This window comes from Camelina sativa, chromosome 7 (assembly GCF_030686135.1).
Source record: "Camelina sativa cultivar CO46 ecotype springtype chromosome 7, ASM3068613v1".
Taxonomy (NCBI): domain Eukaryota; kingdom Viridiplantae; phylum Streptophyta; class Magnoliopsida; order Brassicales; family Brassicaceae; genus Camelina; species Camelina sativa.
Window position 1 is genome coordinate 29,074,552 of NC_141886.1, and position 24,292 is coordinate 29,098,843.

The 24,292-nt window shown below is 32.0% G+C and overlaps 3 protein-coding genes and 1 pseudogene across 5 annotated transcripts; all 4 read right to left on the reverse strand.

Moving 5' to 3' along the window:
- Positions 1 to 5,013: 5,013 nt before the first annotated feature.
- Positions 5,014 to 7,016, reverse strand: LOC104702899 (calcium uniporter protein 3, mitochondrial). 2 transcript variants are annotated; one of them, XM_087459627.1, is made up of 2 exons: positions 6,335 to 7,016; positions 5,014 to 6,091 (listed from the first exon to the last, which is right to left on the reverse strand). In XM_087459627.1, the coding sequence occupies exons 1-2, from the start codon at positions 6,896 to 6,898 to the stop codon at positions 6,032 to 6,034; spliced, it is 624 nt and encodes a 207-aa protein (XP_087315753.1). In that variant the 5' UTR covers positions 6,899 to 7,016; the 3' UTR covers positions 5,014 to 6,031. The 2 variants fall into 2 exon arrangements, with proteins under 2 accessions (XP_087315753.1, XP_019083730.2); XM_019228185.2 differs by having other exon boundaries at positions 5,014 to 5,526; positions 6,335 to 7,003.
- A 4,590-nt stretch (positions 7,017 to 11,606) lies between these two features.
- On the reverse strand, positions 11,607 to 13,057 carry LOC104702900 (heterodimeric geranylgeranyl pyrophosphate synthase large subunit 2 pseudogene; annotated as a pseudogene). Its single transcript, XR_015560797.1, has one exon. The product of XR_015560797.1 is annotated as a heterodimeric geranylgeranyl pyrophosphate synthase large subunit 2 pseudogene (transcript).
- A 5,197-nt stretch (positions 13,058 to 18,254) lies between these two features.
- On the reverse strand, positions 18,255 to 20,051 carry LOC104702901 (tetraspanin-8). The gene is made up of 2 exons (XM_010418823.3): positions 19,267 to 20,051; positions 18,255 to 18,739 (listed from the first exon to the last, which is right to left on the reverse strand). Exons 1-2 carry the CDS (start codon positions 19,771 to 19,773, stop codon positions 18,425 to 18,427), a joined length of 822 nt encoding a protein of 273 aa, XP_010417125.1. The 5' UTR covers positions 19,774 to 20,051; the 3' UTR covers positions 18,255 to 18,424.
- Positions 20,052 to 22,605: 2,554 nt separating this feature from the next.
- On the reverse strand, positions 22,606 to 23,161 carry LOC104702902 (uncharacterized). Its single transcript, XM_010418824.2, has one exon. The coding sequence runs from the start codon at positions 23,083 to 23,085 to the stop codon at positions 22,774 to 22,776; it is 312 nt and encodes a 103-aa protein (XP_010417126.2). The 5' UTR covers positions 23,086 to 23,161; the 3' UTR covers positions 22,606 to 22,773.
- Positions 23,162 to 24,292: the final 1,131 nt, after the last annotated feature.

Below are 24,292 nucleotides of genomic sequence, written 5' to 3' on the forward strand. Positions count from 1 at the left end.
CACTATTAAATTTTTCTCTCTTTTTTTTTTTTGGTCGGATATTTTGATTAATTATGGCCCAATTATTTTGATTTTAAAACTGATTTTTTGATTTTAAAACTGATTTTGGCCTGATTCGATACATTTTAAGGCTAATTTCGTGTCTTTTTCCTATTTGATGACCAATTTTAAAAGTTGGGTTTTGAAAGTTAGTCATTAACAAGATTTTGACATGTATCAAGTTATCAAACTCATATTTTGGCATATATAAAAAATAATATTTAATAGAATAAATTTAATTACAACAAAAATAAAATATTTTGTTTTCAAAAATATTAATAATGTAAGAAGATAATTATCAAAAATTACAAAATTTATAAAAAATACAAAGTTTTTAAAGATAATTACAAGGAGATTTTATATATATATATATATATATATATTTCATAAACTTCGAAATTATAACATTTATTTTTAATTTGAAATTATTCATTCTACGAAAAAATAAAAATGGGATTAAGAAAAATATACAGTTAATTCTAAATTCTAAATTTTATAAATAATTTATTCAAAAATATTGTTTTCAATTTTGTTCTATTAGTAAAATATTTTTAATAATTTTGTTCTATTAAGGAAAATGTTCAATTTTATAAATAATATTTCAGGATAGATAACCTTTCGAGAAGTGATTGTCGGAACTGTGAGAGGACAAAACACATGGAAAGATCATATGGAATTTGTAGGATCGGTAAACAAGTATTTAAAGCTTCCCGGACTTAACAGACCAGCCGTCGGATATGGATGGGCCAAGAGTAGACGTGAAGCCCACTAAGGAAGGTGGGCCTATGGACATGGGTTCAGTAAGCAAGGTGGCAGTCGGGGCGTTCCAGAAACAAAGGCTATATCATGGTATCAAAAATACTGCCACAAATACATTAGAAAATTTAACATTAGTTACTATCAAAAGATTTTGTGACGTTATAAAAAAGTCTTTAGTTTTATTGGTTGTTGGAACAACCATTTTGAGATAGCTAAAAGACGTGAACATATTCTCTCCACACATGAGGAGGGCGGAGCTGAGGTTCTCTCTATGGTGGAGGAGGTTGGATGCAAGGTTATCTCTCTAAGGGAGAAATGTGGAGGAAGTTGGACGCAAGGTAATCACCCCTTGTGAGGAAGGTGGAGGAGGTTGATTCAAAAATATTGCTTTCAACTTTGTTCTATCGGTGAAACTTTTTCAATGGGAAGACAAATTTTCCTTACTTTTTGAAACCAAATATACTCCTACATTCTCCTTTTTCAGTTTGGAAGATATAAGATTAATATGTTAACCAAAAAAAATGGAAATTAATTTATGCATTTTTTTTTTCTTTCTAATACTGTATTTTAAAATTTATTGTAGTAGTTGTAGATTATTTTATTTTATTTATATTTTCATCTCTGAATTATTTGAGATTCATATATTACCGCTTCTAATTTTCTATTATTTCTTTAATTATGTCAAATTAATATTCTTCTAATTTCTCAACCTTATTGGTTGGTCATAGACCTTTTTTGTGCAAACATAATTGTTACCGTTCGTTCAATTCGAAAAAGAGATAAAAAGGAAAAGATCATCAATCAACCTAATAGTTGGATAAAATAGGCTAATCAAACACAAGCTTACAACAAACATAGATAGATTGTAAAAACATAAATCGTTGTTGATAGATCCATAGGAGCTCGAAGACAGAGGTTACATCATGGTGGGTCAAAGAAACTTCCCCGAATATATTGGGAAATTTAACAGTAGTTACTATCAAAATATTTTGTGACGTTGGAAAATGGTCTTTAGTTTCATTAGTTGCTGGAGCAAGCCACTTTGAGATAGCTAAAAGACGTGAACATGTTCTCTCCACATAGGAGGAGGGCAGAACCGAGGTTTTCTCTATGATGGATGAGGTTGGAAGTAAGGTTATCTCCCCTAAGAGAGGAATGTGGGAGAGGTTGTATGCAAGACTATCTCCCCAAGGAATGAAGGCGGAGTCAAGATTCTCTTCATGGTGGAGGAGGTTGGACGCAAGATTCTCTCTATAAAGGAAAAGGACAGAACCGAGGTTCTCTGCATGGTTGGTCATACATTATTGTGATGTAATTTATTTTTTATTCGAAATATTTTTTGAGTCAACAATTTTAGTGATTAAAGAAACTATGCAAAAGTGAAAGTAAAAAGACTTATAATAGTTGGTTTAATTTGTTCATATAGACATTTTTTAGGTGGTGGTAAATAAAATATTTATAACATATAGTATATCTAGATGTAAAATATACAATTTTATTAGTAATATATATAAAATATTTATAAATAAATATAAATTAGTGTATTATAATAAAAAAAAATTATAAACAATGTACAATAAATTTTAATACATTTTTATTAAATTTAATTTAATTTATAAAATTTTAAATCCGGAGATTGAGCAGGTCCTTATGTAGTTAAACATAAATATGTGATATAGAAAACGCTTTTCTCTCTCTTCTCAATCTTTTAGAGAGAGAAAGCTCTGTTTTATACTTTTCGGCGATTGTTCTCGTCGGTTTTTTGTCTCCGGCTAAGTCCGGTTTTGCCTTTCTCGCCTAAGTGCGAGATGTACTTAGCTTTTGTGGCTATCTTTTTTCTTCTCCTTTTGCAGATTCCGTTAAACCTCTCTTATCGATAAAACAAGCAAAAGCTGAGGAGTGGATTCAGAGTTTTTGGATCTTCTGATTGCTCGATCTCATTCTTGAAGAGAGTAAATCCTCATACCATATATTGGTGACCATACTATTGGCTTTGGATGATGGTTTCTCCTTGGGTTTGTGAATCCTGATGAGTGGAATTCGTGGCTGGTGAAGAACAAATTAGGAGAGCGAAGTTTTGCGACTAATTTGACAATCTTATCTTCTCGCGTCTTCCGGAGTTAATGGATCTGAAGATTTTAAAGCCTCTGTTTCTCCATACTCAGAAGAAAACTGCAAAAAGGATTTGGTGAACTTCGGAGTAAAGCTGAAATCTACTGGAACTTTGTGGTGGAGAGGAGTGATTTTCTCACCGGAATTTTTTCAGGTCATCGGATTTTCAGCTTCGGTGGAAAGACGGTGTTGACTGTTGAGTCGGTCATGTTCCACCACACCTTTGTGCTTTAACACGTGTCTACCACATGTCCCACTCTAGACCTAGCTTCTTTTTGCTGTATCATTTGTATGGGTTTACGTTTGGGCTTTATATTTTGGTTATTTGACTCCGAAAATTCACATTGTATCTCTCTTGTAATCTACCCTTCTTGGGTTAATCAATGAAAATGGATAGCCGACAAAAAAAAAAAAACATAAATATGTACATTGTAGTGTATTTTAGTGTTTTTCCTATTTCAGTGTATTATTTCCTATTTCAGTGTCTTTTAAACATACAATTTAGTTCAATTCTTTTTTGCTAAATTGAACTAAAAAATTGTTATTTTGCTTGTATGCAATGCCACATTTTCATACATATTGGCTGAATCATCATTCGCTATCGACAACTCTGATTTACGCACCAATTTTAGAATTACGGTAAGTTTGTGAGTTATCAAAGCGTTTAGAAAGAAAAATTCACTATACCATTGTTCAAGACGAAAATACATTGAGCATATTATTATGGTTTAAATATGTCATTCTCCCTAATTAAAAAAAATTATAGATTTGACTACCAGAATCATCTACACCAAAATCATATACCGTATAACGTTCGTGCATCTTATATATTCACACCAAAACCTATAGATTTTAGACATTATATTAACTTTATGTGATTATATAAGTTAAACATAACTTTATTATCTATATTATTTCTCCATCTAAATAAAGTTTGAGTCGTGATATTTTTTAGGATAAGAAAGATCTTGGTTAAGGTTGTAAAACCAATAAAATCAACATCTTATTTTAAATAAGGTTAGAATTTTGTATTGAACTAGAACTTTAAAAGTTTTTGGTTTTTTTTTATTAAAATCTTATGTTATTCAATTTATCATTTTTAAATACTATTCTAATCTAGTGTTATTGAATTTGGAATTTCCTTAAAATCAGTCAAAATAAATTAGAATATCTTCTTATTCAATCATAGATTTATAAAAATCTTATAAAATCCATTGGTATAATCATGATCAATAATAGTTTGTTATCATTGTCTTGGTTTCAGTAGATGTATTCAATATCTTTGCTCAAACCTTGTCATCAAAATGAAAGTTGCCAACATCGGTGAACTTGAACAAAAAAAATTCTCTTAAAATCTACCAACAAAGATCACCAAATGACAAACTACTTTTTCAAATCTCATTGAAATCTATCAAAATCCAAAATTTTCTAAATCCTACAAAATCTTTTAAAATTCTAATTCAATACCCCGTAAAGTTTTTGTGAAGATTTGATGATATATGATAGTTTTGAAAGCCCCTATACAGACCATTTAAGTTTTGTTGAATTTTGTTAACAAAATTGAAACCAAATATTACATCCAACATTAATTCTTTGGATTCATAAGAATTGAAAACAAAAAGTCAATGCTTTAATTTTTATACATAACTCTTATTAAATTTAGACGATGATTTCTTTTTTTTAGATAAGAATTTTAGTACATGTTTTTCGTATTCCCATTACCGCAGAGAATCACGCCGGATTTTATTCGATGTATAACATGACAACAACATTATTACAAACAATTATATCACAGACGCAAGTTTTGCTTTTGTTTTTGGGAATAAGTTTTTTGCAAATAAAAATTTCTATAATATATTCACATTTTCAAACAGTTATTTACACGATGTTAAATTTAAGATCTGTCATACAAAACAAAACAAAACAAAAATTGAAAACAAAAACATATCTCTCCCTGATGTTACATAAGCCGCGATGATAAAAACCAATTCTTTGTATTTTTTTTTTTTTTAAAGCTGAAATTATGAGAATACTAACTATTCTCTCTTTTTTCTTTTTCTTTCTTTTTTTTTGGGGGGTAGAATTCTCTAGTTAGGAAAAACATTTTTGTGACAACAACATTGAATCTAAGCATTTTTTCCCCCCTAATCAAAATTTTCAACTCTTGATAGCTCCAAGAATGTTGGAAACATGAGCTGAAGTCTTAGAGCAAAACAGTTTCTTCAGTTCATCATACCTCTCCAGATCAAACTCATACTCGTTCATCAACTTTCTCTGTTTCGCCTCGAACCTGCTTTGGTAAAACCCTTCAAAAGAAGGCTCTTTCGAAGTCCTGACGAAAAACGCGTAACCAGCCATAAAGTACATGGACGTGACATAGAAACAGATCGGCTCCATCACGTCCCACGAGAGTTCCCAAAAAGTTAGCCTCATGAACCCTGCGGTCTGTAGGATCAAGTAACCAAGACCAGCCCAGAGCTCTTTCCGCACCAAAGAATGCGCTTTCACATCAATCACTGCCTTCTCTGCTTCGAGCTCTTTCAACTCGATTCTCCGTGGGTCGTTTGGGTTATGGATCTTTGGCAAAGGAAGCAGTCCTTCAATGGATTTTGTAACCTGATCAGACACAAGAGCAAAAGACAAAAACAGAAAATGTTTGGGTAAAACACGACCTCCACCACCTTCTTTTTGAGACACACAATTAGCACTCAAAAACACACACAACAAACACACCTTTATGAATCAATATGACTAGCTATAAAGTCAATCAATCCATCCCCATATCCCTGTTTCTTTTCACCATTTACTAATCTATCCACATAAACCCAACCCCCATGAATCAGATCATCATCTCTATCAATTTTTTCCATTTGGATTAATCCTAATAACCCACCAAGACCATGTTAGTAGAACAATCTAAAGCGTCTCTCAACTCTCTCTCTCTCTCTCTCTCTCTTTTGATAATTTTGTATTTTGGTATGAAATCACCAAAAGGGTCTTGACTCAATTGAACCCTAATCTAACCAATGGTTTTTTTTTCTTTTTTTTTTTTTTTTGGATTTAGGAAATTTTTTAAAAGGTTGAGGTCTCTGTAGAAATTGTTCGTCTTAATCACCATCCCTCAAACTTGGGAACCTCCTACGGAACTCTCTGGTAAATAACACAGAGGTTTTTGATTCTCCTGTTGAAATTGGAAGCAAAAGAAAGAGATCCAACCGAAATAAAAATGGTATCAGTTTTCGATATCTTCCAAATAAAAAAAAAACTTTTCGGGAACCTAATTCGAGATTTTAAAATCTCTATCTTATCTCTCCCAAATCAATCAATCAATCAGCTGCATACTCAGAGATTTTCACAAAATCAAAGATGATTTCAGATTGCTAAAACTCAAAATGGTGTAGAAGAAGGAAAAGAAGAAAAGTACCTGATCAGGTCTAAGACAAACGGAATCTCCCAAAACGATGACGTTTGCTGAATCATCAAGCATCTTGGCGATTCTAGATCCTAGATCTGGATCTGAAGAACCTTCACCACAAACGCTAACAAACTCCGAATACGGCATCCAGCTTCTCCCCGTCTCTCTAAGCTTCGATTTCACAATCTCGATCTGCGCCGCTCTAAGCAGCTTCTTCATATCCCCAACCGTAAGACTCGTCTCCGTCTCCGTCTCTTCCTTAACCGGAGGAGCAAGTCCGTCTAATCGAATCCGATCCTTACTCCCATCGATCTCACGGATCTTCTCAATCAAACTCTCACCAACAGGCATCTGCATAATCTCCGGCCTAATCATAGCAGTGTTATGCAAAAACCGCCGCGAAATCCCCATATCCCCAGGCTCCGGTGCGATCCTCGCCGTATCGCCTGAATCATTCGGAACTCTGGTTCGTACGGCTAACGAGGAAGACGAGATACGACAATTCGTAAGACTCTGCGACGCGACATTCGTCATGTTGAAGAGCTTCTTCGATAAAAGCTTCCTCATCGCCATTGTTGTAAAAAAAAAAAAAAAAAAAAAACTCTCCCAAGAAAACTTTGAGAGAGAGAAAGAGAAATAAAAATAAATAAATCGTTTTTTTATTTACGACTGAATAATGAAACAATAGAGACTAAAAGGGGTTTATATACTGTTACAATAATAACTAAAAATAAATAATAAATAATAAATAAAAGAGGCTCGTACACGTCAGCGTATATCGGAACGTACACGATAAATTAATATTTACAGTAACGGAATATTCGTTTTTTGGACACTCTTTTTTTTTTCTCGCGAGAAATATGGAGGTGATGAGAGCCGTACACGTGTTAGGGTTGGTAGTGGTGATAGCATTGCGGTGCAGTTGTAGCCGTTGGATGTACTGTTTTGTTTTGGAGAGAAACCTAAATTAGTTCACAACGGCAGGCAAAACAGAGTAGAATGAAGAAAGTAGGAAACGAAAAGACTTATTACGTACACGCAAGCAGACGTGGATCCACGTACCTTTTTTTATTTATTTATTTGAATTTGTTATTTTTTTACTTTTTAGTTTTATTTTTAACTAGTTTACTAGGTTAATTTGATAAATACTCCAATATGTTATTCTTAATTATTAGTTATTGACATTATAATAAATTTTAAATTATAATTTTCAGAAAAAAATCATTTTTTGTTTTTGTTAGTTTAAATTTTTATTTTGAAAAATAAAGTTTGTAATATTTTTGTTAACCTTGAAATAGTCTTGGTCTAGATTGTTTACTTATTATTCAGTGTTTAAGAAAGTGTTATAAACGAACGTTGACCCGGTGCGTAACATCTAAAACACTTAATTGGAATTTAATTGATTTTAGATGCTTTATACGTTTACATAAAAAATTATAGATATGTTATTATTAACAAAAATTATACGAAAACATACATTAAAAGTAAAACACAGAAGATATTAAATTTATAACCATGACTATGAAGTTAAAAATTATAAATTAAAATCTTTATATTTGGAAATTAAAAATTATACTAAACTTTTTTTAATTAAATAATAATAGACTGTTTTTTCTTGTATAATTTTTTTGAATCGACTGAAACAACTTACATCTATTTAATAATTAAACCGTTAAACATTAATCTTTTATGGTTTAGACGATTGTCTATATATCGATAAAACTTCTACATCTTAAATGTGTGTAAAAATTATACATACGCTATTTTTTTTTTAAAACGCTATTGAAATCATAGAAAATTTTCAAGTGATGACTTCATATAGTTACATTACTAAACAACATTTTGCTCCACTAACACAAGTGAATAGTCCTTTATACAATCTAATGTAAAACATACAAATTACGCTTTATATGTCCATCAAAATAGTACATTTCTCACCATCATTCTGATTTTCATCAAACTTTTTTTTTTGTAATACATGTTCTAAAGATGATTCGTAAAAGCGCATACCACATATATTATATAAGATTAAGGTAATTCGATATTTGGATTCGAGAAAAATAAATCTTTTTATGTACAGTAGATCCAAACAAAAAGAAGACACAAATCAAGGTACAAAAGTTTCTAAAAGATTACGAAAAACAATATTTTAAGGAGGGGGGGGGGGGGGAGAGGGGTTCTGAAAAAAACATTACACAATTACACCAAATGTTTTAGGCCGTATTTTATGTGATGCATATTATTTACATTTTCCAATGATCTAAAAAAAAAGATTATAAATTACAAAAAAAAACAATACCAAAAATTCCGGATACATAACATTTGTGAACTTATGTGGAAAAAAGAGTTATGGTTTTCAACGAACGAGAAACGTATAGTACTATAGAACAACAGTACCAAAAATCTCTCGCACATACAACACATCACATTTGCGAAATGCAGTGGAAAAAAGAATCATAGTTTCGATGGTTGAGAAAAATAAAGTATAGAATGACCAGCAACAGCAAGTGGATCAAATAGATAAGCATTCACCTGTTCTCAATATGAAACAAATTCGCATGTAGACAAATATAATGGTAATCCATAAAAACTTTGAGTAAGTGTTTTAGTTTTTTTCAATAAAAATTCTTTTAGTTTTTCGAGTGAACCAAACGAATATCTTTTTAGGATCTAAAACTAATCCGTTGAAAAATTTCATATAAATCAGATAATCATTTGTGTTAACAAAATAATATTTTTCTTTTAGCTTCCACCATATTATTACTTTTTGCTATTAAACTTACATTATCTAGTGCATATAATTTATTGCATACAAGACAAAAGAATGATACGTTAACGTGTTTATTTGAAAGCAAACGTAAATTAAAATGATGGCTATTTTGTAGTTTATACTTTTCGCATATGTTCCTCAAGCTTTAAGAAGTCTCCCGAGACTTTGGGAGCTATAATTAACAATTTGGTAAAACTATTATAGTACTGTATTAGCAAGTTGTACACTGACACGTTCATAGTATTACAGCCACTAGTTACAAACTTATTGGAAGGTGACAAGCAATGTCCACATATTTGCCACATAGTTTGGCAGAAAAATTCTAAATTCTAAATTTATTACATAAATGGTTAATCGACTTACTTAGGTCTAAGATGTAATTAATTATGATTACACAATTATATCAACTTTGACTTGGGGCTAATGGTGATGCCAGCAAGTGGCAGTTGCCACTTATATTATTAGACCCAATCAATGCTACTTAATGATAGAAATCCATCTTTTAAATTATGCAAGAGGTAATCTAGTTTATGGGTTAACTGACTTAAACATCTACATGAAAGTATTTTAAAAATATGTTGAACCCATCAGAATTTAGAAAATAGACCATTTGGTTATATGTTAAATCTAGATGAAGTTTTAGAGGTCAAGATATGATTTATAAACATTTATGAAGATATGATTCATGAACTTTTTGAAAACGAAGAAACTAATCTACACATTTTACTATGTTCTCTCGGTGCCACCTTTCAGAATGAAATATAACAAGTGGACTACTACTTCAGAATATCGTCACCATCTGCTTGGACGTGTCACGTGTGTGAATAGAGTATATCGCGACAAATCGAGTGCGTTCGTCCGTTTTAGTTGATATTTTAGTACAATTTATTTTATTGTCTTGTAGTAAATGTTCAAATTTTATAAGCCTATATGGGTTAGATTTATTCGACTAGAATATTTATATGGGTAACTTAAATACACAAAGAAGAAAACTCGTATATGGGTTTAGAGCAATTTAATCCATGGTGTTTCTTTTGTCATAATTAAAAAAAAAACACAAAACCAAACTGCAATTTTTTTTTTTAAACTTTGGTTTAACGTTTTTTTATTAAGTTATTTTCATTAACCATGTTTACAACTTACAAGATAGCGTCAGAAAAGCATATTCTTATGAGATGATAGACAAATATAAATGTATAATGAAAGGGAATATTCTTTGGACTCTAGCATCAACACCGTAAAGAGTAATCGATCTGTATTTCTTTTTTTTTTAATAAGTCGAGTTCAGTGCATTTGTTTTAATAGTGATTCACATTACAATGCATAACAAACGATATGAAATAAAAGGACATCATCGGAAGGTTCGCATTGCTTGTACCATCACCTTTAGACACGGGAAGTACTCCAAAACGGATGGATACAATTAACCATATAATTGTACCTGACACCACTAATTGATTTCTATTTTATCAACAACGAAGAAAAAGAAACGGGAACATGTTTTAGACATTAGGTCACATACAAAGACAAGAAATGGATTCTCGATCGTTAAAATCTAATGTACGAAGATTTCATGTCGAACTTAATTTTTTTTTAATTAGTTTGGTTGTGAAAGCGATGGCTAGGCCAATGGGTGGGTGGCAAAAAATTTAGCTTTTATGATTACGGTTTATGTAAAAAGCATGAATACAATGGTGATGATAACGATTGGGGTATTCTACAATCTAGACCATTGTCATTTTCTTGTTATCATTCATGCGAAGACTCTCCAATATAGAGTGACGCCATCTTAGAGAGAAAGCTTTATGATCATTTTAATTGGTTAGAGAATTATAACAAGATACATTTCTTACGTTCGGATACAGTGTACCCAAAAGATATGGTAAAAAAAATTACGAACAAGCTAAGTTCTTTGAAATATGTGTGGCGCCGCTAGCACTACTACAACATGTTATGTCATATATATGTTCTCAGATCCTTTATATTTAGATCCAAGGTTTATGTACCAAGCTATGATTTCTGAATATCATAAAACTAAGCTTATTCCAACACATGTAATTAATTTTTGTGAGTGGTCAATTTCCTGCTTACCGGCTCAAACTCAGATCTAAGAATAACTTTATACGTATTATGTGCTGTGTTTGCGCTCTGAGGTGCATGCATGCTCAGAAAAAGTGACAACTATCTTAAAAGGTACATGCACATTGTGAGACCAACTTCCGCTGCCTCTCTAAGATCCTAAAAGGGTGTCCGCAGCAAAACAAGTTTGAAGAATTGCAAAAGCAAAACCATCATGCGGCGGAAGTGCTTACCGGTTCGGGAGAAAAAAAAGAGCAAGACGTCCCCAAGCACCACAAATTAAACATCCTCTTTATCAGTTTGTCTCCCAGTTAAGTGTTTTATTTTGATATATGTTTGACGTACACTTAATTTTTACTAAAGAAATTGTATGAGTTTATTATAGGTACGTAGCTCATATTGTAGTTTTGTTTGAGTTTCTTTACATGCATGTTATAAAATTATGTACATTTTTAAATATATCTTTTAATAAACATAGTAAAATGTGGTTACACTTAAAAATAAGGGAACACACTACTTTAGCATGTATACATAAACCCAATAAACACACAAATAAAACAAATAATCACTTATTTCTGTTAGCAATAAAAGTAGTAAGAGACACTAAAGGAGCCACCTTTTCCGAACTAAACCCTTGAAGATGTTGCCGTGCATCTCTCGTCAATCTCTTAACAAATTCTCTCGATTTCTCCAACCCCATTAACTTTGGATACGTTAGCTTTCCGAGGAGCTGATCTTTTCCGGCAGTTTTTCCCAATTCCTCCGACGACTTCGTCTCGTCCAAAATATCATCCACCACTTGAAACAACAACCCAATGCACCGTGCAAACCTCCTCACTCTCTCAATCTGCTCATCAGATCCACCACCAATAATGGCTCCAAGAACCGCGGCAGTTTCCAACAAAACCGCGGTTTTATGGACATGGATAAACTCCAAATGCTCTAATCCGGCTTCGCTTAAGTCCACACCTTCACTGCTTATATCCATCGCTTGTCCCGCAACTAACCCTTTCGTGCCAATAGACCTAGCCAATTCTCTCACCGCCCATACCATTCTCTCCGGTGATATCTCTGCCGTTGTCATGTGCTCGAAGGCAAGAGACAAGAGAGCCCCACCGGAGAGAATAGCTACTCCTTCACCATATACTTTATGCGTCGTGGGCTTCCCACGGCGTAGATCATCATTGTCCATACAAGGTAAATCGTCTTTGATAAGAGACATCGTGTGGATCATCTCAACCGCACAAGCGGCTGGCATTGCTGCATTCTCTTTGCCACCTACCAGCTCACAAGAAGCGAGACAAAGTATTGGCCTAACGCGTTTTCCAGCCGCAAGAATCGCATAACGCATGGCCTCGTGGATCTTGAGTGGCTCGCCGACTGGAATGGCTTCCTCTAGAGCTTTGTTAACTGATTCGGCTTTGCTCATCATGTACGGATCAAATTCAAACGTCAAGTCGTCATCTGAATCGATATCTTCATCTTCTTCGTCTTTGGGAGAATCAAGAAACTCGGCTACTTCTTTTTGTGATAAAAACGCAGCCCTGGCCCGAGTTTCCAAAGAAGGCTGGAGGAGACGGGCTAGCCTCGGTTTAAGATTCGTGAAGAAGAAGTTTATGGAGAGAATGAGAAGTGAGAGATAGAGAAAAAGAATTTGAGGTTCCATTTCACCAAATAAAATCAAAAAACTTCTTTCTCGAGTTATTTGTCCCATTAGTCTAATTTATAGGGAGATTTATGTATATGTCAACCGGACTTGAGAGTGATGTTGATATCTTCCCGTAACGCTTTAGTTGTTGCCGATTAGAGAAGGAAGACGTCTCATCTTCATGTCCTCAATTACGTAAAAGAAAGCAGAACCCAAAAAACATGGACCTCGTGAGAGACTACTTCATCTTCTCTGCACGTTTCCTTTATATTCTTTCAAGCACTAATCTTCATTAACACGCATTATTTACTTGAACTTCATACAACTTCACGTCCTCTTTATTTTTAATTTTATTAAAATGGATTTGATTCTTTAGTGTCCACCTTAGGAGTCCCCCCAGTTCAAGCATTACGATATTCACTTACAAACGTGTCTGTTATGTCTTGTGTGATCATTCACCATTAGCAAGACCATGATAAAGTTTGGCGAATAAATCCATAAAACTAATATTATCCTATTTATAAAAAACTATTCGATGAACTTTTGAAGTAGTTTACACAATTTGGTTTTATTATGCCGCGGTAAAGTTCCTTTCTAATATAAATATTATTAGTAGAAATATAAAAAAGGTTTCTAAAATTTAGTTAAAATTATATATATATATATATATATATGTTTAGACATTAGTAGTTTAATTTTACTATTCGAATCATATATATATGCATACATTGACAAATACATAGGGTATCTAAGGGTTGGGCTAGCTTGTGCCTTTCGAACATACAGTATTCACTTTTGAAAGTGCATTAACCAAAACCAAAACGCAAGAAGAAATTATATGTTTGGTCTTCTATAAAGCATACCCGATATAAAGAAAAAAAATGTTCAAATGTCTAAATCTTTTTGTTACATTAATTTTCAAATATGAAAACATAAATAAATACTACAAACAGTTCTTTAAAAATTTAAAACCATAGAAGAAGACAAGGATACCAATGGATATAGTTTCAAACCAAATTTCATTAGAAATATTTTATAGTATAAGATCCCTGTTATTAGACTACTTAATCATTATGTTTTGCATATATTTTGCATTGGGTTATATAAATCCTAAAACCCCTAAAAAAAGAATAAACTTTAAAGAAAAAATCAAATTAATCACTTTACCTGAAGAGCAGTAAGATGTTCTTGGTAGAAATTATTGACAGGAACATCAACACACTTAGCTTCAAGCTTATAACAAACTTTGCTCTCAACAAGACAACTCCTAATCTTATGCCCTGGGTGGTAATTTTTTGTCTCAGGCTGTGTCCCATTAATTATTAGTGTGACTGTTAGGCAGTAGTATTGGCACGACTCCTTCTGGACACCTTGTGGTGCTGAGACAAGCTTCCCATGTCTAGCTTCTTCCTTTTAGAGTTTCCATCACTCTAGGCATCTCAGATGGTGTTTCCTGTATTATTTTTCATTAAAAACAAAAGAGATTGTTAACACTGAAATTTAAGAGATAAAATGGCTAATAATGGTATAAAAACATAAAATAGACAATTAAAACAATTTTGTCCAAAAAGAAAAGAAAAAAAAACAGACAAATTAAACAACAAAACAAGTTACCTGTAGTTTGTAATATTTTACAAGAGGATGGTCAAATGCTTGCTGTCTGTTTTTGTCGATGCATTCGACAATTAATATCACCATCGGAAGTGTATTTAAGAGGCTTTCGTTTTTTATCAACATGACGAAATTATATAAGGATATCCTTGTTATTAGACTACTTAATCATAGATGATTGTCTATTATGTTTTGCATATAGTTTGCGTTGGGTTATATAAATCCTAATATTCTTATATCGTAATCAATACGATAAAAGAAAAATGTGTTGCTTTCCTTGTGTGACACATCAGCTTTAACATTGAAGTTAGTATTGATACCTCAATTAAAATCAATAGCCAATAAAAACATTTCGATTAATTCAACTAAGATTTCTAAACCAATAAAAATCTGTGTATCATTAGGCCCAAAACCCGCAGGCTGGCCCGGTTCGGCCCGGTTTTAAAAACACCAAGCTCGGACTTAAATATATGTCTAGAAAAATCGGGCTTTTTGGACTCATCCCGTTCGGGCTTTAGAGTTTTTAGGGCTTAACCGATCGGGCTCGGACAAGCCCGAAAACCCTTATACAAATATAATTATACTTTTTTTTGTTAACATTTTTGTTTGATTGCAATATTTTTTTAATGATTTATTGTAAATAAAGTTTAAAACTCTAATTTTAGTTTTCATATTTACTTAATAACCTTACTTTATATTTATAAAAAATTTATCTGTGATACTTTATATAAAATATATATTTTTTATTTGGTTTTAAATTTTTAATTTTAGATTAAGTTGGGTTTAGTGAATATAGATAAGTTATTTAAATTTTGATTGATTTGTTTTATATTACACCTTTAAACATTTCTTTTTAATACATGTTATAAACTAACTTATAAGTTTGAATTTTTGATCCGTAAGATAAGCTCGGAAAAGCCCAAAAAGGCTTGTAGCCCTGTTAGAGCCGGGTCGGGCTTTGAAATATAGGCTTGAAAATATTTTGGGCCGGGCCGAGAAGGACTCAAATATATGCGGATTTTACGGGATTTCGGGCCGGACCGGGCCGAGCCAGCCCGATTGACACCTCTATGTGCCACATCACGTTGTCTTTCACTTCATAAACCTTTTCCAACATAATAAAAAAACACGACGACTCTAATCGTTTGTTCTTCTCCTTCACACTATAAGACTGCTTTTGAATTTAGTTAGAGAGAATAAACAAAAAAATCGTCACAAAGTTTTGCCTTCAATGAAACAAACATAAAGAGAAGAAAACGCACGACTCGTGCGGCATGAGACATGGAAGAAGCATAAGTCATTGTTAAAGAGGCAAAGCAATCTTACCAAATTCACCTTTGATTAATTCGAACAAGAGTTTCATCAAAATCTACATATTCTGAAATCATATTCTCCGGTTATCGAGAACTCTTTGGAAGAAGAGGCGAAGTTAAAAATTAGGATAGGGAAGAAATTTGATAAGATAGAATAGATAGAGAGAGAAAAGGAGAAAGGAGAGAGAGAAACACATTGTGATGTGAAGAACAAGGAAGAAGAGAAGAGAGACATAGATATATCAATTCCTCTGGTAAGTCTCTCACTAACCACACAATTGTCATCTGATATACAAAAGATTAAAAAATTCACAAAAGAGCAACTTGGGCATGACAAAGTTCATTAATCTCTTTTAGAATCGCAGGTCCAATCGAGGTAAAGATGTCATTTTTATTCAAGCTTTTAGGATTGCTTCAAGAAGAAATATTAGTGTTTGTGTAAATTGACTCACCTGTTCTTTGTTGACTTAGGTCTTAAATGAAGATGATATTGAACAGATTGCTGCTTTGGATAAGAACATTTTTTTTTAAGGTTTAGTATAATACATGTTACTTACTACTACTTCTAGAACTCTCTATGTGAAAATTATCATTTTTTAGTTCTCTTTCCATTTTAGTAAATTTCAAAAGCTTCATCTTTGGTTTATGTCAGATTTACGAGACAAAAGATTGAAGTGACTAAACCTAAAATACTCTAAGAGATCCATCAAAAACATTTAAAATGAAGACATGAAAGAGTAATATATCTTACTGTTCTAGAAGATTTGTGAGTGAGAAACAAATCAAGAACTAATGGTTTGTAATTCCTAAACTTATTTAGTAATAAAATTTAAAATCTGTTCAGAAACTAAATTTAAGAAAAAAAAAACACAAATATCATATGATGATGTAAATAATAATAATAAGAAATACTATTGAAATTTTCAAAAACTTATGAATTAATTCTAAATAATATATATTAAATTATGAATCGAGAAAAACAAAACAAAAATATGACAAAAATAATATAAAAAAATTAATCCTGCAGCGTAGCGCGGATACCAATCTAGCATTTATAAATACATTTGACTTCATCGTATGTGTTATAAGAAAACACCGTGATTAAGTTGTGCATGTGGTTAAACTTATAATACATTAATACCCAAAACGTCAACCTGACTAAAAGATCTAGCAGACCCTTCTTAATTAAAGTAGTACAAATTATGAAATTCTAGAAAGCCTTTAAAATCATTCCTAAGTTATAAAAAAAATAAAGATGAAATCACAAACCACGCAGGTCTCTGCAACTATTGCTTCTTCCTGTAAGTTTTCATCTCCGAGATTGCTTATAAATGCTTATGGAGAAGATGAAGAAGACAATCTTTACTTTTATAGTTGATCTTCGATGAATAAGGTCAAAGCAAGAAGGAGAAGACAAAGTGGAAGCTGTTAGAAACGTTTCTAAAGATGACACTTTGTCTCTTCTTTCACAATTCTCTTCTTTCACAATTTAACTTCACTATAAAGAAAACATACCTTATTGTAACACCCTCACCACCACTTTTAGTAGGCCACACATCTTCTTTTTGTTCGTGAACCTATCCTTATTCGACGGCCGACAAGTTATGTCCAAGAAGCTCGAAAAACTTGTTTACCAACTCCATAAATCACCATGTGATTTTTCTTCATATTTTGTTATCATTCACATGGTATCAAAAATCACTTTGAAATTGTTCCAGCTCAAGCACACTTAACGCTAGAATTCTCATGAGATGGTTAAACAAAAAAATAAGTGAACTTTGATGACATAATGTTCAAATCAATTATATTAGACTTCTCTATATATATCATTAATTATATTTCGTAAATTCGGGGTGTTACACTCAAATTCTTGATAAGAGATAACCAAGATGTAGTGTAAAATTTGTCCATATATATGTGAAATATATAGTCTGATAAGAATTTGTGGTTCTGGGGATCCCGAAGATGTTTGAGGAGATGCATATGCCAAAGGAGAGAATGATGTTCAAGATTCGTGATCCAAAAGGGAACAAGTCATGGAAGGTTATAAGGTCACTGGTACACAATCAAGATATTCATTGCTGGATGGATTTGTTTGGTCAAAGAGTTAGGTTTAGTGGTCGGAGATGTTTGCACATCCAAGCTCATCAAATCAACCAAAGTAGAAAAAGGGACTTGGTGATTATGCTGTTGAGGTGATCACAGATGATGATGCTGTATGTGAGGAGTGAGGTGATCTTCAGTTTGATCAATCTCTGAGACTCTAGCTAAATGCGTCAGGAAACCAATCTTCATTATGTATGGTGTGTTATTACAATATTGTTTCTCTGAGATTTTTGTGTTAGTGCATTGTTTTTTCTCTCCTGCTTGGAGTTTACAATTCTATCAAGTCCGATAGAGATCACATCATCAATCACCAAATATTGAAGCCACTAGAGCCACATGATATGTATAACGAAACAATTAATAAACTAATGAAAAGCACATGATAAATCAATAGTATCAAGGTTTAGCCAAAAAGACAGAACACACTAATAAATAAATATCATAAGTGAGCTGTACAAGCAATATGGTCATAAAACACCAAAGATAAAATCAAACATAAAAAGCAAACTCCAGAGTAATTTATAAAAGGATCAACGAATCTCTCTGTCCTAAAAAAACCCAATAAACTATGTTCAAGGCTTATATCCATAGGTACGGGTATAACTGTCATCCCTCTTGTTGTTCCTGAAAGCACAGCAACCAACAGAGTAGACAATGATGAGGAAGACAAGGAAGATGATGTTTACGATCGCTACTTTCTTCCATGCGCTCTTGACGTTGTCGAGTAGACCCGCTTTGCAAGATTGACAATCGAAGCAAAGCCTGTCTTTTGCGTTGTCCCAGGTTTGGCAGTCTGGATGAGCAAGTGTTCCCGTTGTGTTCTTGTTCCAGGTTGTGGGGTTTACGTACTCGAATCCACATGCATCTGAGGGTTTGCAGCAACCAGACTGTAACACAAAAGAAAGATTTGTTAGTTAAGTTATAGCCGCCTTCAGATATAGAAACATTCAAAAAAGATTCATCTTCAGAAACTATCTAACAAACTAATCACATACAAAAGTGCTAAGAACAGAGCATAACTAAGTTACAAATTAAAGCTTGCATCTTAAGTAAGAATCAAACACTTGGAGATCACTAAAAAAAAGTCAATCCTTTTCAAACATTTGATCAAAATTTTAGCAATTCAACTAAAATCTTATAGAGACTAACCCATCAATTTTAATCAAAATTAGGAACTAAGGCATATATGTCTATGGGTTCAGATTCTCAATCAAAACAAAAAAAAAAACTGAAACTTTGAATCAAAAAGCACACCTTTTGTGTTAAAAAAAAAATCAAAAGTTCAAGAATCACAAAAAGAGAACTTTAACGATCAAAAAGCTTAATCACTTTCTAACTTTTTGATCACAAATCACTAAAAACCCTAATAATAGGAATAAATTTAGAAAGACAAAAGTCAAATCAAACACTTTACCTGAAGAGCAGTAAGATGTTCTTGGTAGAAACTATTGACAGGAACATCAATAAACTTAGCTTCAAGCTTAGAACAAACTTTGCTCTCAACAAGACAACTCCTAATCTTATTCCAGTTTTTACCATTATTAACACGATTCTGCAACCAATCAGAGTAATCGCCAAGTCTATACTCTTTATAACCTTTCCCAGCAATAGCTTCACCTGCGCCTTTGTTTGTAACAACAAAGGCGAAAACTGTTATACAGAACACAAGGAGAATCAAGAGGAACATGACAAAGAGATAAACCCAAAGAAGCCATGTGACTCTGCAACATGAACCGATCAAACCAGCTATGGCTACAACCATGAGAAAAACTCCAAGAGCAATCACGGGTTTGTCTAGGAATCTTTCACACTCTGTTGACCCTTTTTGGCTTAGCCAGATTCCTCCAGCTAAGATTGGGATCGAGAGGAGAAAGACTAGGAAGTTGAGTATACCAACAAGGTTGTTGCTACAACGAACCATGGTTGATTGATTTGGAAAAAAAAAAAGATTGAAACTTTTGAGGGAAGCTTAAGAGTTAAGAAGATGTAAACAGTGAAAAAAGATTGAGAATTTGAGGAACACAGAAACGTGTATATCGAGTGGGTTTAGGTTGGTTGAGAGAAATAAGTTTATATAGAGAAGATTGAAACGCGTAGAGAGAGGCGTCTCTTACAGAGAAGTTTCTTAAGTTTTGCTTTAGTTTGGTTCTCATTTGTCTTAAGGAAAAGTAGTTGGAGACTTGAAGACTTGGTTGTATTGGAAGAAGGACTCTTTAGTTTCCCACGCGCTTTTTTATGGCGAGTGGTCGAGATTATTTTGGATAATGACTTAAATTGTAAATAATTATTATTTTATTTTCTTTTTATACTATATTGTTTTCTACATATTTGATCTTATCTTATTTATGAATTATGACTAAATATTAAATAAAGAGTTTTAAATATATATCTGTCAAACAAAAATAAATTTTATTTCGTAAACGGTTTAGAAATCTAAACCATACTTTTGAATATAATAACTAAATAACTATTATATAACAAAGTTAATAATTTTTTAACAAAACATATTTTTATTTTAATACATAATTTATGACATACAATTAAATAGTCTTATATATATATAATATATGATGACAAATTGTATTTTTATCATTTTTTTAAATATGTATAATAATTTGTTTTTCGTTCTATATATTATCTGAAAACCATATGTCAAACCTAAAAGAAAAGTATTAAGGTTTTGAAAGATCAAGTAGCTTTCGCTTTCATATGATTATCTTATTTCTACTATGTCAAATAAATTTGAGTATTATTTTCTTCTTGTTTTTTACTTGCGTGAGAAAGATGGAAAGGTTTTAAAAGTCCAATTTGATAATTGTTTACTCCCATTTTTTGGTCAACGTTTTACTCGTATTTTATTTAATTAATAAATGTATGCCATTGGAAAAAATTGCAATTTGTTTTTAAGCTTTTGGAGGCTGCATTGCTACCTAACCTACTAATGGAAATTAGATAATGAGAAATAGTAATTCAAATTACATGAACTCTTGTTTTAAAACATATTCAAATTAGATTTGTTTGAACCCGCATGATAGATGTTGTTTACCAAAACAAATTTAAAAACTAGGCCAATACCGGCACTTAAATAAACCAAATTTTCTAGTAATTGTAAAAATTATTTATAGTATTTATGATTGGTAGTTTACTATATTATTATTATTATTTTACTTTTTCAAAAAAGTAAATGTAAACTTTTTAGTTCTAGGATTTGTAATTTATTTTATTATATATATTTTCAAATAATAGGTGTTATCCTTTTACGTTTAAGGATTTGTAATTTATTATATAATTTTCTTTATACGTATCAAAATCCAATCACAAACATGATATGCATCAATCACGTTAACTTTGAAAACCAAATTTTATACAAGATGAGATAATTGAAATTCAATTTGATCATATTCATTAATATCTAAACCAAATAAATTAATAAAATAATTGATGGCCCCCTACATTTAGTAGTAGCTAAAATCTTTCTTACTAAAAAAAAACCTAAAAAAAAAAAAAATCTTTCTTACTCTAATCTGCTATCAAAATAAATTGTAATTTTAGTTAGATTTAAATTACTTGATTTTAAATTAGGTAGAAAACAATAATGTCAATAGTATATATAAGTGTTGGAAATACATAAATACTAATGCTTAGTATTAGTTTTGACAAATCTCATTAAAGTCATTATGACATGTGGGTATCAAATTCACATAAGACATCTAAAATATGCGGAAATCGGAAATTTGGTCTTAAAGGATTTCAGAACTGAGTTTTTTATCTTTCAATCAACCAGAGTATTTTTAATTAGAAATGTATTGGTAAGATACAACTAATCTTTCTAAATTTATTTTTTTGATTTTTCAATAACACAAAAATTCCAAATGCTAAATTTGATTACAAAATTTATGAATTTATTTACATAACATTAATTGTAGCATAAATGTTAAATATTGTTAGTAGGATGTTTAGCCGTGACCTCAATATTAAAATCCTAAGACATGAGTGTGATAATAATCAGTGTTCTAGGTATGGAAGCAAGGAGGAGACAATAAATCATGTCTTGTTTACGTGCTCTTGACCACTTCAAATAAATATATACACTTTTGAGGATTCTCTTGGCATAAGGAATTTTTTTGGGTATCATCAATTTATTTGAACTGCTTAGATGTCTTGGGAGACAACCATGCAAGAGTTATGAAATCAGACCTGAAAGATATGAGTTTTAAATTTCTTGGATTCTTTGGTTTAATTTGAAAAGCTCATATTTTTGAAATTTTTTATGTCTTACATATGATCACTCGTTAAATATTTAATAGGCTGGATGGTTATGATCACCCGATGTCTTAGTGAAGGTGTGTGTGCGCAAAGATTACTTGATTCTCCTCGTCAGCTTGAGTATCAGCGGACCTCGGTGCGGTTTCATAATTCACGGTTCGTTCCAAATTGGTTAAGATGAAGTCTTTTCCTTTAGAGTGGCACGTTGTATGCTCCTAATTTATATGAATATATGAGGCTCAAGAATCTTTTTCTTTCATCTTATTTTTTCATTTATTTATTCTATTAAATTTGTAGTTCTGGTTTGGATTTACATCTATTTTATTGATTTATTCAATCTTGTTGAACAATAATACTGTAAAAATGAGATGCTTAGTCTTTAATTTGGGCGTTCCTTCTTTTAGTAATAGTCACTTAAGTATATAATATTTTCTTTGTAATAAAAGGTACTAAAACTAAACATAGCTTCTATATATATATATATATATTAAAAAAACATAACTTCGCTTATTGCAAGGAAAAAAAAGCATAACTTAGTTACATGGATGATTTATTCAATCCACACAGTTTTAGCGTAATACAAACCCCAGTCTTAGAAAATAAAAACATTACATTCAATTTCACACTTATGTTTGTTCCACACATAATTTAAGATTTAGTTACCAGATCCGGATCCAGCCCTAGATCCAGCAAAAGAACCAGCAGATGAACCAGCTGAACCACCAGAACCGCCAGAACTTGAACTCGATGATGAGCTTGAGCTAGATGATGAACTAGACCGCGAGCCTGAACCAGCACCCGAGCCCGCACCAGCACCAGAGCCTGAGCCACCACCACCAATACCAATTCCCAACCCAAGACCCAAACCTATTCCCAAGTCCTTCCTTGCTACCCGAGTCTCGGTTAACATAACCAAACTCGAAATAACCAATAAACTAAGAAGAACGAGACCATGTACCCTAGCCATTTTAGAATACCTTTCTATTTAATAAAGCAGTATATCGCTTGTGCTTTATATTTGTAAGTCTTGTTATGAGATCGAAGACTGGAAATATGTTAGTGTATTTATAGTAGCTTTGAGGTAGAGTGAGCTTTGAAGTGGATGCCACTAAGTTTAATTAACGTTGGACCCAACTATCTTCGATCATTTTCTCTATGTTATTGACTTGTACACTCAGAGCTACATAAAGGAATAGTTATTCAACTATTAGACAATTAACAAATTATGTATTGTATTTTCATATAGTGTATTTAGTGTGAATTGAATCATATTTTGGCGCTACCCACCCACTCACGACGATTGTAAGTGGATGAGGCATTGTAAGTGGATTTTACTCGGTGAAATCAATCACTCGTAATAGCAAAAAAAAAAAAACAATGATTCCACTTTTTCTTTGTTACATTAATTACACGTTCTTAAATCAAAACCATTTATTTTGTAACACGAAAAGCATTTTAACTTCAAAAACGATACGTAGTCATAGACCGTAAAATCGATGCACATACGAAAATCTATTGAGTTTGTCGTTTCGATCCTGTCAAGCACGTTTTACGGTTTAAGTTCATGTTTACATACTGAAATTTTATACTGTTAACAAGGACAAATACGCACGCATACTGCATAACAAATGCCGTTCGAAAATGTTCCCAGAATTTACTGATTATTTAGTCCAAACAATATTTACTTTGTAAAAACAATTCTCCGTTTTAGGTTTTATACCATAAAATGTCGGGTACATATATATATTTCATACATAGTTATTACTGATATGAAGGAAGCATGGATCAGCCTTCAAAGAAGTTGTTTAAAAGCGTTTGAAGCATTTCCCATATGGATGAGCTTCCTGATAGAAGTTTTTCATCCCGTCTCATGTAACTCTTTTAAAGTTTATACAACAGATTCTTCAAGAATAAAATGTACGATAGCCATTATCCTTACTACTTCACCACTAAAATTTTAATAAAATTGACTACCAAATTTTAATTAAAATGTCTAAAATTAATGTGAATTTTATTAAATTTAAATTAGACTACCCATAAGAATATATCAATTATTCTAAAATTAATTAACGGTATATACTTATCACACAGATTAGGTAAGATGATTACTACCACTGCCAAAATGCCTAAACGAAGACAAAAGAAATACTAATCAAGCCACTAGAAACGGAATA